The sequence below is a fragment of the Cloeon dipterum genome, chromosome 2, assembly GCF_949628265.1.
Source record: "Cloeon dipterum chromosome 2, ieCloDipt1.1, whole genome shotgun sequence".
NCBI classification, from domain to species: Eukaryota; Metazoa; Arthropoda; class Insecta; order Ephemeroptera; family Baetidae; genus Cloeon; species Cloeon dipterum.
The window spans coordinates 11757600-11771539 of NC_088787.1; the positions used below are offsets into that span (position 1 = coordinate 11757600).

The 13940-nt window shown below is 39.7% G+C and overlaps 1 protein-coding gene and 1 long non-coding RNA gene across 2 annotated transcripts; one reads left to right on the forward strand and one right to left on the reverse strand.

Moving 5' to 3' along the window:
• Positions 1 to 5861: 5861 nt before the first annotated feature.
• LOC135936777 (uncharacterized) lies at positions 5862 to 7862 on the forward strand. The gene is made up of 3 exons (XR_010574386.1): positions 5862 to 6237; positions 6401 to 6533; positions 6590 to 7862. It is a non-coding gene; the product is annotated as an uncharacterized LOC135936777 (long non-coding RNA).
• Positions 7863 to 7996: 134 nt separating this feature from the next.
• Positions 7997 to 10201, reverse strand: LOC135936776 (cyclic GMP-AMP synthase-like receptor). Its single transcript, XM_065479727.1, has 9 exons — positions 9982 to 10201; positions 9655 to 9845; positions 9413 to 9583; positions 9176 to 9276; positions 9007 to 9127; positions 8814 to 8945; positions 8620 to 8754; positions 8400 to 8522; positions 7997 to 8345 (listed from the first exon to the last, which is right to left on the reverse strand). Exons 1-9 carry the CDS (start codon positions 10184 to 10186, stop codon positions 8151 to 8153), a joined length of 1374 nt encoding a protein of 457 aa, XP_065335799.1. The 5' UTR covers positions 10187 to 10201; the 3' UTR covers positions 7997 to 8150.
• Between the last annotated feature and the right edge of the window lie 3739 nt (positions 10202 to 13940).

Consider the following 13940-nt stretch of genomic DNA (forward strand, 5'->3'; position numbering starts at 1 on the left):
CTAAAACTGCATGATTAAAAATAAAAGTCAACATCCAAGCAGCACCTTTGTTACTCTGAACCTTGATAACTTCGCGACTGCTTATTGCAGCTCAAATACCAATTTGCAGAAGACTGGCGAGAATAAGTACGTTTACTGAACAAACTTTAAATCTGCCATCGTCCATGCCAGATGATATTAAAATGCGTCACACACGCTTCGAATGTCAAAAAACTGCTCATTCATAATGCCCAGGAGCAAAATTGAAATGAGTCCCACACACACACATCGCCAAAATGTGAGTCATGTGTGTGACTGTGCCCCACCACATGGTAGGAGGTGGAGTCAAAGCAGGAGCAGGAAAAGATGACTCTTTTGTTTTGAGACAAAGATACTCTCTGCATCTCGCTTCCCTCTGCTGAATGAGTACCATTCACAAATGCACACAGATACAGATGAAACGGATCGAACTCTATGTTACACATTAATATCTATTTTGCTCTGTTTCTGCTGTCGTTATATTTGCCTTGAATTATTCCCTCTAATGCATTTAAAAATGTGAAAATTTTAAATTGAATAAATTCGTGATTTGCTAATGATTGCTTCATTTCTGCGGTGGAAAATTAGAGTTTTATATTAACTTAATGAATATAATAGTTCGAATTTCACACCTGGAAATGACAAGTATCCTTTTTTAATGTATTTTAAAATTAATTTTTCACAAATGTTTAGGATTTGCTCGAATATTTCAATTATATAAAGTTATCTGCACGATAAACAAGAAGTTCAATTGCTACGAATTTTTCCTACCGTTTGTAAATAAAATTTCTTCTGCTTGTTTCTTGATCTCCACACGTTTGAAGCTAAGCACAATAACACGAAGAGTTTATATATATTGCAAATTTGGAGATAAGATAAAATTTTTTGTTGTAAGCGCTAATTTTTTCGCGATCATTCGAGAATATTTTTTGCGTTGTCTGAAGTAATTAAGCTGGATTAGTGCTCTCCCTTCTGATAAAATTCCAATCGGTTGTGATCACCCTATAACGATGCATTTTAAAAAGGTATATCAGTTAACAAGCTATAAAAGCGAGGACAATAAATAAAATATACGCTATTTTGTGCCGAGGAAATTTCAAGGTTTTAACTTGATATGGATTGAAATTTATCTATAAAAACAGTGTTCGGAAAAACCCGCACAAAATAAAAATGAAGTAGAGCATAATAAAGCCCGAGGAATTTTTCGTTTTTTTTTGCAGATTTCACTTTTGCAGTGCTTACATACGTATTTATTGCTGAGACGATTGCATTTTTTTGCTTTATCATGTATAACCCTGAGAGAGTAACCTTCTGTGCCCTTCCTCCTTCATTTATTGTAACAAATAATAATTTCAGCCTAAGCCTAATCTCGTGTGGATTTAGAGGTATCTTGTTCATTTGTGTGGCAAAAAGCGATAGCAGCAAGCCGTAAAAAAGCTCTGAAGTTTGCTATCAACAAAATTATGGAACTCTGCGTATTAAATCAATCAGAGTATGACAGCAAAAAAATCACTATCTAGACAAAAAGCCTGATAAACTCATTTTTACGAGTTTTTGTTCCTGAAAAAAAAACACACAAAAACATACTTGTGTTTAATTGGTATAATAAACCAATAGCTTAAAATATTGAAAATATTTTCAATTACCCAATGAGTAATTAAAACAAAGTATTCAACCAAAGTCTCTAAAAATACTAATGACATGAAATTAAAAGTTGTGTACTTCTTGGGCATGTTGGGGCTCGTGAGATCGCGCTTAGCCTGGCACCGAGGAGTCAAGATAATGCTATGAACTGACTCAAACATAACGATTAAAAATGTTATGCTCATCCCCAACGCCAATTTACTTTCCAAAAACGCACATCTTGAGTGTTCCGACTGAATGTAAGGCCCCGCTAGTGCGCGGCAGGCAGGCCAAGGAAGGGTGCATAATCATGAATGTTCAAGTAGATTATCTGTAAAGGAAAAGTAGTGCGAAAAATCAGTTCTAATGTGTGACTTAATAGAATATTCGCTAAGGAAAGTGCTTAAATTCTCCTAGGTTTCCGATTCAATTTCAGAGAAAATCGGCTCCATATTAATTTACATGCTAATCAAGCGGCTAGAGCTGTCCTTATTGAAAATCATAATTTATTGTACCAGGAGAGAAATTTACCTTTAAAATTTAAAATACCGTTTTATAGATTGAAAGACGAGAGAAATTGAAACCATTGACAATCCGTTTAATTTTAATTAGACAAAATCTTAAATTTAAATTTAACTGTAACGTCGTTCTTGATTCGATAATTATGAATTTTTGCTAAATTCCACACACAAGAAACCCGATTGAGAACTTTACTAAAGTTCTTAATTGCTTAACCTTTTAAAGATCTACTACAATAAAAAACAAAAATAAATACACTGAATAAAAAGTCACACTTACCCACCCAAATAAGCGAAAGCTGCAATACCAAAAATGCTGTTCAAAGTAGAGGGCAAAGAGCAGAGTGCAGTTGTGTCTGAGCGAGATTCGATTTCTTCTGTTACTCAAAACAGAAATTGCGACTGCTGTCAATTTATATAGCAGCCCCACTACAAAAGGAAAACGAAAAAGTAGTATCACTTTGCATACTGAACAAATTACGTATATTGATTCTTTTTGCGCTAATCTCATCACGGTCTTTTCGTCGCTGCATGCTTTTCTTTCCACAAGCAATTTCCTCGTCTCGCACACTAATGCTAAAAAGTTAAGTGTCAACTCATTGCGACGACCTCATCGACAGTGTGTCAGTCTGTCTGTCTCACGCCGCACTTTTAAGCGACGCGTAGATAATGGTCCACTGTTTTTGCCACTCTGCGATGCCAAAGTTTAGTCAGAAATAGCCACACGATTTACAATACCCGTACTCCAATGTCAGGCGAGCAGAATTATACAATGAATGCATCAAGACTTGTATTTTGATCTCACTCAACAGTACCAGGAGATTTAAAAAATTGTTGTTATTATTAACAGTTATATAAAGCCAAAAAGAGTATTTTTAAAATCGCAATTTTTAAAATGCATGACTGAAAATTTATAATATAGGTATTGTACTTCTTGCTCGACCTCTTTAGTGTAGTCTTAATACAAATAGCCGCAACATAACTTAATGTTTATATTTTATATTGAAAAAATTAGAATATTTAAAACCATGTTATATGTCACAGATATTTTCATCTGTAAACCTCTAAATAGAAACTATAAACTGGCATATTTAAATTTATTTTTTATTGCAGCATTTTCGGGACGAAGACATATATATGTATAGGGTTAGAGGAAAAATTTGAAAACTCGAAAGGCTTATTCAGTTAACACAATCATCGCGACAGTAAGACTTTTGAGAGCACTGATTGTGAGATGGCGCGCGCAGCTTTAAAGTCGCTCATACCCCGGTGCGTAAAATGAATAAAACAGTTGTCTAACTCTTTGTTAATAAAATAAGTGCTTTACCCTCACCATTAGTTGCGATACCGGCTCGCTTTCATTATCATATTTCTCATTGTTTTCACCTCTTCTGACTTCACTTTATTACTGATCAAATAAGGCAAAAAACCGGTAAGCCAATATTGAAATGATTCTTTCAATTCATACTTCATTTATTTTTTTTTCAATTTTGGATAGTCTGTTTTAAAATTAAAATGTATTAAAGTTAAATTTTTACAAGATATTATGTTTGTTAATTCTTTCATACTACATACTTACTCAAAATGAATTGCGTTTAAGGTTTAGTAAATTTAATTAAATGCCTTTGTAAGTTTTATTTTTACTAAGACTTAAAATCCGTTCATTTTTACGGGTAGGGCGTTACGCATAACGGGTAGGGCGTTACGCGTAACGGGGAGGGCGTAACGCGTCACGAATAACGGGTAGGGCGTTACGCATAACGGGTAGGGCGTTACGCATAACGGGTAGGGCGTTACGCGTCACAAATAACGGGTAAGGCGTTACGCGTAACGGGGAGGGCGTTACGTTACTCGCGTAACGGGGAGGGCGTTACGCGTCTAGCGTAACGGGTAGGGCGTTACGCATAACGGGGAGGGCGTTACGCGTCACGAATAACGGGTAGGGCGTTACGCATAACGGGTAGGGCGTTACGCATAACGGGTAGGGCGTTACGCGTCACGAAAACGGGTAAGGCGTTACGCGTAACGGGGAGGGCGTTACGCATAACGGGTAGGGCGTTACGCGTAACGGGTAGGGCGTTACGCATAACGGGTAGGGCGTTACGCGTAACGGGGAGGGCGTTACGCGTCACGAATAACGGGTAGGGCGTTACGCATAACGGGGAGGGCGTTACGATACTCGCGTAACGGCTAGGGCGTTACGCATAACGGGGAGGGCGTTACGCGTCTAGCGTAACGGCTAGGGCGTTACGCATAACGGGGAGGGCGTTACGCGTCTAGCGTAACGGGTAGGGCGTCACGCGTAACGGGGAGGGCGTTACGCGTCACGAATACCGGGTAGGGCGTTACGCATAACGGGGAGGGCGTTACGCGTCTAGCGTAACGGGTTGGGCGTTACGCATAACGGGGAGGGCGTTACGATACTCGCGTAACGGCTAGGGCGTTACGCATAACGGGGAGGGCGTTACGCGTCTAGCGTAACGGGTAGGGCGTCACGCATAACGGTGAGGGCGTTACGCGTCTCGCGTAACGGGTAGGGCGTTACGCGTAACGGGTAGGGCGTTACGCGTCTCGCGTAACGGGTAGGGCGTTACGCATAACGGGGAGTGTGTTACGTTACTCGCGTAACGGGTAGGGCGTTACGCATAACGGGGAGGGCGTTACGCGTCTAGCGTAACGGGTAGGGCGTTACGCATAACGGGGAGGGCGTTACGCGTCTCGCGTAACGGGTAGGGCGTTACGCATAACGGGGAGTGTGTTACGTTACTCGCGTAACGGGTAGGGCGTTACGCATAACGGGGAGGGCGTTACGCGTAACGGGGAGGGCGTTACGCATAACGGGTAGGGCGTTACGCGTAACAGGGAGGGCGTTACGCGTAACGGGGAGGGCGTTACGCGTAACGGGTAGGGCGTTACGCAAAACGGGTAGGGCGTTACGCGTCACGAATAACGGGTAAGGCGTTACGCGTAACGGGGAGGGCGTTACGTTACTCGCGTAACGGCTAGGGCGTTACGCATAACGGGGAGGGCGTTACGCGTCTAGCGTAACGGGTAGGGCGTTACGCATAACGGGGAGGGCGTTACGCGTCTCGCGTAACGGGTAGGGCGTTACGCATAACGGGGAGGGTGTTACGTTACTCGCGTAACGGGTAGGGCGTTACGCATAACGGGGAGGGCGTTACGCGTCTAGCGTAACGGGTAGGGCGTTACGCATAACGGGGAGGGCGTTACGCGTCTCGCGTAACGGGTAGGGCGTTACGCATAACGGGGAGGGCGTTACGCGTCTCGCGTAACGGGTAGGGCGTAACGCATAACGGGGAGGGCGTTACGCGTAACGGGTAGGGCGTTACGCGTAACGGGTAGGGCGTTACGCGTCACGAATAACGGGTAGAGCGTTACGCGTAACGGGTAGGGCGTTACGCGTAACGGGTAGGGCGTTACGCGTCACGAATAACGGGTAGAGCGTTACGCGTAACGGGTAGGGCGTTACGCGTAACGGGTAGGGCGTTACGCGTCACGAATAACGGGTAGAGCGTTACGCGTAACGGGTAGGGCGTTACGCGTCACAAATAACAGGTAGGGCGTTACACGTAACGGGGAGGGCGTTACGCGTTACGCATAACGGGTAAGGCGTTACGCGTAACGGGGAGGGCGTTACGCGTAACGGGTAGGGCGTTACGCGTCACGAATAACGCGTGAGGATTTTGGACGGCTGGCCCCAAATGGCGGCTGCAATCAACCTTGCGGAAAATTGCTCGATTGCGGCCACCAATGCAAGGCCGTGTGCCACTTGGACACCACGTGTTCCAAGATTGACTGCAATGGGCCTTGTTTCCGGCTCTGCAATGCAAGACAGCACCGCTGCCCTTCTGAGTGTCACGTCAAATGCGAATCAAACTGCATGGTCAAGGTCAGCAAATACCTGAAGTGCAGAGTGCACACCATTGAGGTTGAGTGCAAGATAGACGTCTGGACCGTGAAATGCACAAATCCATGCACAAAGCTGAAAAAAGGGTGTCGTTCGAACCACAAATGTCCAAAGCTGTGCCACGAAGAATGCGACCTTTGTTTGAAGAAGGTAAGTTTTGTTAATTTTTAGCTGATTTAAAATGATTGCTAGATCAACGTGTTTTATAACCTTAATCTCAATAATAAAAAATGTCTATTATTTCATATTTTTCATACTCTTTTGAAAATTAAAAAACTTGCAAAATACGCAATCAAATATTTGGTGTGTTTAGAGCACAGTCAAGCTTGCATGTGGACACTTGGTTACGGTTATCTGCTGCAAGCCAATCCCTACTTGCCTAGAGAAATTTAGGGGGCCGAAACATAAAGGCTTTTTACGAAAAATACACCAAGGGCGAGGAACAAGTGAGAGTCTGATTAATTAATTTTGATCTTATAAGGACTAATTGAACTCTTTAAAGGTGATTGTCGTGAGAACCTGTGGTCACATCCTGTTCAAGAAATGCTACTAATACGTTCCAGATGGTTCCTACTGCTTTGAAATTTGTTCAAAGAAACTGGACTGCGGGCATGTGTGTCAAAAGTACTGCTACAGAAGTTGTAGGCACTGCAGACCGTGCATGCTCTCTTCAATAGTCAACCTCCTCGCATTTTGGAGATGGACAAATTATTAAAATTTCTACAAGAAATTTAAACAACCATTAGTTTATATAATTATTATACGACTTATTTTTTTCTTCAAATTTCTACCAGCAAAATTTTGATGATGTAGATTAAACAGGAAATAAAAATATCACTCTTTATACACTATACACATCTAAAATTTCCGTTTATTTTGATTCAAAGATTGCACATCCATATGTGTTACTTCCAAATGAGTATTGCGATCATAATCACACCACTGACAAACAAGCCGGCGGCGCTGGCATCCAAAATATACATATTTTTATCGCAATGCCAGCAAAAGGTGGCACCTGGTTCATGACACTCGCCACTGCAACGCCTACAAGAGGTGGCGCAAGCCTCGTGGCACTTCTTGCTGCAACTGTGTCCGCACTGCATCGGCAGGCCGCACTCTTCCTCGCAATCTGAGTCGGGGCTCCAGTCACTGCAGACGATTTCTTTGCTGTGCCTGCCGCAGGAAAAAGTGACCACGCGCACCTCTGGGCAAGGTAAGCAAGGCAAGTTGCAGAGGAGTCTGCAGCGGTGGAGACCGGCCCCATTTTATTTAACAGGATAAAACATCTTTCTTCTGCAAAATATTTTTCCTTGCCACGTTCCCTTTCAAAATTTTAGTCGTATATGTACAGTGACACTTCAGTTTTGATAATGCAATTTTTACAATAGGATAAAACTTAGTTCCAGGAAAAGCGTTAACTTCAAGATAACCCAACAATATTAAATTTGCAAAATCTTAGTATTTGTACATATATACTATTAAGCTACATAAATATACATACAGTATCATGACGTTAATATATTAAATTTTTGTTCTGTGATTCCCAGTCGATTTTGAAGTAATAAAATAATATTTTTAACTTCAGGTTTTGGACCGTAGCATGGTTGAAAATCGTGGACTCCACAAGGGGTATCGGTGTGATGGGCCCTGAGAGTCAGGCCCACCAAGTGGTGCACTCATAGCTTTGCTCCTTATATTGGTTGGCCTGCTTCAGGAAGCGACGAGACAGCAGCAGCTCCTTAACTAGGTGGTTTTCATCTTTTTTCTGGTGCGTATTCTACTACTTCACTAACTACAGAACTCTGCTAATATGCTTCCCAATTTTAAATTAAAGGTTTAGGACTAGGAATGTTGGGCATGCGCAACTTAAAAACCATTTTAATTTATATTTAAAAAAAGAAACACGGCCTTTAGGAGCGGAAAAAGGTTCATGCAATTTTATTAAATTAAAAATATCGTATCAAAATAGTTTAAATTTTTATAAAAACCTATGCAGAAATTAGTCCAATTGGCCAGCAAGGGCGATTGAAAAATTAATTTTCTTAATATATTAACCGTTTTCCTTAAAGCTTACAAATAAGCTCCCCAATGTAGGATGGGTTCGACACCCAATTTTCCTCGATTTTGATGATCAGCCTGGCAATCCTGTTGGCCAGATTCTTTCTCTCAACGTCGTTCATTCGCAGCATGTTGGCTCTTTTCTCCCAGTAGAATGGAAGAAAGCCTTTGTCCAAATACGTTTGGATACCTTTCAGCAGCTATGCAATCACGTGAAAATTATTTTGTTTCTAATAACAATTCGTGATACATACTTTCAAGAATGTAATGTCAATTTTCTCATTTCCACTTATACCGCCCTCCTCTTTCATCCACAGAGCGGCTGATTTAATGGCATAGCTGTATAGACTTTTCCAGTCTTGCGTGTCCCTCAGTTTCTAAAATATCATTCCAATCATTTTGTTATAGTATTTTTTTCTAATTAACAGATATTCTCAAAAAACTCGAATGTAAAAAAATTGAACAAAATATTACCTTGATAAGCTTAATCGCTGGTTTGATGGTTCCATAGTCCCTCAGGATATCCTTTTCAAACTCGTAGAAGGATACCCTCCAGGCATCTTTGATGTCTGTCTGTCCTTTCAGTGGCTTGGGCACGATGAACCACTCCTACACACACATCAATTAATGAAAGGTAAGCAACAAATGGATTCTTTTATTTAATTTACCCTATTCATGGGCTTTGGAACCCTGATTGGGCTTGGTGGAGGCGAGGTAAAGCCAAAAACGGGCACCACGTCAATGGACAACTTGCCCAACCAAAGAGTCATTGCCGGTCCTGATTTGCGAACGATGATTTTCTATACAGAACGAAATCATGAGACAAATTTTTTAAAGTTATGTAAATTCAATAAATCACACCTTATTTTCTGGTTTGCCCACATTGTACTCGTTGGAAAACTTGACAACAATGCTTTCCATCCATTCGCGGACTTTGTTTGTCAGCAAATTGCCCGAGTCGTCAGCCCACTTCAGTAACTCCCTACCTTTCCTGATTAGAATTTTAATCTTCTTTAGCAGAAACTTTTACGTGTAAGCCGGTCTCCATTTTGGATCAGCTTCAATGGTGTCCAGCGCCTTTTTGAAATTTTTAATCGTCACGAAGCCAGGGACGTCATTTCGCGGAGAAATCTGCAAATTGTTATATTGCTTTTTTACAGGGTTTGCGCCTATCTGGTGATAAATTTCTTTGGTCCTGTCTAAAGGACGATCATTCTTTCTCACTGCTGATAAAAATCTAGTTTAGTAAATCTAAAATTATAGTTACTTTGATGAGGTCGCTCTTAAAAGGGAAGCGAAGGACGATGTTCAAATCAAACTCGTCAGGATGAGAAATCTTCAGCCCTTCATAAGAGCTGCCAGTCCAAACGATTTTTTGGTAGATCAACTCGAAGGCCTTGCTTTTTTTCTTTAGGCCCTCAATCAAATCCTTTTTAACCTGGCCCACAATAAGAGATTCCATAATAATTAATTTCCACCGCCTAATTTTAATATCACATTTAATTTTACCAGTTCATCAATTAGTCTATTGGTATTCTTGATCTCGTCCTCCTTAAGTTTCAGTTGGCCGTTCACGTTTTCCAGGACTTGGACGATCGTGCCTGGGTACTTCTTGCGAGATATTTCCAGCTTCCCAATGTCGGGTAGAGCAGGGGCCTGTTGGACCTCAGCAGGTGCGGCGGCTGTGTTGCCCATGATGTCTGTTGGTGAGTGTGAAAATAATTAAATATTATATTTCAGAAAATACTAAAAATTGTTAAATATATTGGCAGGGTCAGTGGTGTTTTGATTTGACTCAAAAATTTAGTATGTATTATGTATCTCCCAAATATTTACCGCAGATGAGCACCTCATGAGTCTCAACCTTGCATAACGGACTTAATCCATGGTGCTTTTCCCCTTTTTCTAAGTTTCTCTTTGCGTCAGCTGGTGCCGGCAACTCTAACGCCGCTAGCAACAGCAGAGCGGTGAAATAAGAACGTTTAGAGAAAATAAAATGCATCGATCCTGCTTCCTGCTGGGATCTGCACTGCCCCTCCATAGTGATGATAATGGAGCAGTTCAAAGTGGGAGAGTTAAAGTCTTTTGAGACAGTTCAAGGTCACAGTGACTATTATGCGAGCGCAAATTTAGTACTTCTTTAATCAATTAATAATAAGTTTGTTTAAGACTTATTAAGACATATGATCTTATGATTTTTCTACTCTTTTGAAATTTGATGATTTTGCGAAAAAAGGACAAAATTGATTTTTTTTATAACTTGGCAAAACTTCCGCAGAGGAAGTCTCGGGATTATTCCTAGTGAGCAGGAAGACATATTATATAATGTAAGCCATATTTTATTTTAAACGAAATAGTCGAATCTTATCGGTGACTTTGATAATGGTACTTAAACAATCAAATTTCATACCGAATTTAAACATTTAAATCAAATATTGTATTGTATTGTGTGGTACGTTTATAATTTTAATTAAAATAATTTGTTCCAATATTTAGCCAAATGTTTTCGATTATTTCCATTTTTTCAAGTTATTCGCATGAAGAGCATTATAAATTTAAGAAGTTCAATTTCTACGAATTTTTTCCTACCGTGTTAGTTAATAAAATTTCTTCGGCTTGTTTCTTGATCTTCCACTCGTTTGAAGTAGAGTCGTTTAAAGCTATGCACAATAGCACGGCAGAGTTTATATATAAATATTGCAAAAATTCAAGATAAGATAAATAAGCGTTTTGTTGTACGCGCTAATTTTTTCACGATCACTCGAGAATATTTTTTGTTTTATCTGAAATAATTTCAGCTGAAGTAGTGCACTCCTACTGATAAAATTCCAATCGGTGCATTATCACCATCTATAACTATGCATTTTAAAAAGGTACGCCTGTAAAAAAAACTATAAAAGCAGGGACAATAAATAAAATAATTGCTCTTTTGTGCCGAAAAATATCAAACATGAATTAAATTATGTATAAAAACGGGGTAAGAAAAAAATCCGCACGCAATAACAATAATTTAGAGCGATAAGAAAGCTTGTGGCATTTTATGTTTTTTTCTTTTGCAGTCCTTACGTAGTTATTGCCGAGAGGATAAAAAATTGCACTCTAAAAAACCCTGATAAATGCATTTTTATGGGTTTTATAGTTCCTGAAAAACACAAAAACATATTCGTGTTTAAATGATACGTAAACCTAGCTTTAAATTTGAAAATATGTTCAATTACCGATTGCCGCACTGAGTATTATATAAAACAAAGTTATATATTCAACCAAACTGACTAAAAATGATAATGAAATTAAATGAAGTGTTGTCTCCTTCTTGGGCCTGCTGGAGTTAGGAAAGTGCGTATGAATTCTCCTAGGATTCCGTTTCAATTTCTGAGAAAATCGGTTCCAAATTAATTTGCAAGCTAACCAAGCTGCTATATAGAACTGTCTTCTTATTGAAAATCATGATTTATTGCACCCCAGAAGAGAAATTTACCTTTAAAATCGCACCGCCCTTATAGATTGAGACGAGAGATATTGAAACCGTAGACAATCCGTTTAATTTTACCATCAATTAGACAAAATCTAAAATTTAACTGCTACACGCGTTCTTGATTGGATTATATTTTTGGCTAAATTCCACACAAGAAATTCAATACATATGGAGTACTTTTGTTCAAGCTAAATGTGCAAAAACGTTGCCTTTTAAAGATACATTTAAAAAGTATTTTGAATTAATCTCAGATCTCAGAATGATCCATAGAATAATCTGGGGATAATCTATTAACTATGTTCAAATTTCCCCTTTGAGATTATTCTAGGGATAAGCTCCGCCCAATTCAGGTGACGTCACGTGCTCTCAGGAGATGTTACATGGGAATAAGCAAATCTTCTGATTTTTTTAATTTACGAAATGATGAGCCAAAGTAAATTTTATATTTAAAATTTAGAGTAAACTACAAGGCGTTGATTGGTACCAATTTCAAACAATTTAGAGTAGCCACGAGATAAAGATTATTAAAATAAAATTTACAAGTAAAACGCACCAATTTCCTCCACTCTTTGGACTTATAGAGGGAGAAGACATCGTAACCATCGCTGGGACAGTGCCGCCTGCCCAGCACACGCGCCCAGGTTAACATACCTGATCAGCAGCGCCTATGATTCTAAATCATTTATGCGGCGACGACTGCCATCTCACTGACATGTCAAACTGGATATCAGGTGGGTTAAAGGTGGAGTTGTGGCTCTGCTGATGACTTCCTGCCAGGACGAGTCTGGAGAAAGGGTCGGTCGTCATTTTGTTTTTTTTTTTTCTACATTTTCCTTGTTTCGTTTCGTCACTATGTATATGAACTATATTATATTCGCCACTCGTCTGCATTGTCTTTTTTTCCTGTCGCTTTCTTTATAATTATTAGGGTTGGGAAACTTAGACTGTTTTTTTGTACAAAATAGTCGACTATTTTTAGACGCTTTTTGCCCTCAAAAAGACTGTTTTTTAGACGGTTTTTGGTGATTTAGACGGTTTTAGACTGTTTTGAGAAGGCTAATTTTTGGTGCCAATTTCATGCATTTTCAATATTTTTTCAGTTTTTCTCTCTATTATTAAAATTATGGGCCAAATAATTCACTTAAATATTACCAAAGTTCCTTGGAAAAAGCGGGAAAATGTTACTTATACAATGAATTATTATTATTTTTGTCACACAAATGACACCACCGACGACATATCTAATAGAGCACTGCACGGGTGTAAGAGTGCGGGTTTAAACTCGCGGTTAATTGCACCGCGTAGCGGGTTGGTTTAATTTTTTATCGTTTCTGGTGGGTGCGGTGCGGTTGAGGGTTTATGCACTAAAAACCATGAAATATTTTGTGATGCCGCCAACAGATGAAATTTATAATATGAAGATTCGGGCTTTCGGTAATACGGTTGCGGGTTTTTGGAGCACACGTCACCGCGGGTGCGGGTTAAAATTTAGAATTCTGTGGCTGGGTGCGGGTGAAAAAATTCCACCCGTGCAGAGATGGCTCTGGGAGCCTAGATAATCGCGGCAAATTAACGTTGCATTCTGTTATATATTGTATAATATGAGAATTTCCCCAGCAAACGGCCTATTTTGGGGGATTTTAGACGGTTTTAGACTGTTTCAAGTGGGTTTAGACGATTTTCGGCAATTTAGACGGTTTTAGAAGATTTTAAGTGGGTGTCAATCGTCATCATTTTTCATGATTCGTGAAGATTTCATGTTTTTGGAAAGAAATAGAGCACAGAAAAAAATTGTCGATCGTCTAAGTTTCCCAACCCTAATAATTATTATGACACAGTATGATTTACGAAAACCAGTAATAATTAGGGTTTCCAAATGAAGAACTATAAGCATTCTGTCCCATAAATCTAAAATTTTGAATTGGAATATACCTAAAATGGACATGAGTATGAAAAATCAAAAGACGAACTGAACCTACCCAAATTAGCGAATGCCGCAATGCCAAATTTGCTGTTCAAAATTCCGAAAATTCCAAAGTGGAAGAAGGCAAAGCGCAGAATTCATGCAGTTGTCTATGAGCGAGATTAGGTTCTTCTTTTACTGAAAACAAATTGTGGCTGCAGTCAATTTATATAGAATCGGATCCCCACTCCAATAAAGCGAAAACTAAAAAGCCATGTCACTTTGCATACTGAACAAATTACGTGTTGATCCTTTTTTGTGCTAATCTCAGCACGGTCTTTTCGTCGCTGCATGCTTTTCTTTCCACAAGCAATTTCCTTGTTTCGCACCCAAATTCATTGCGATGACCTCATTTGT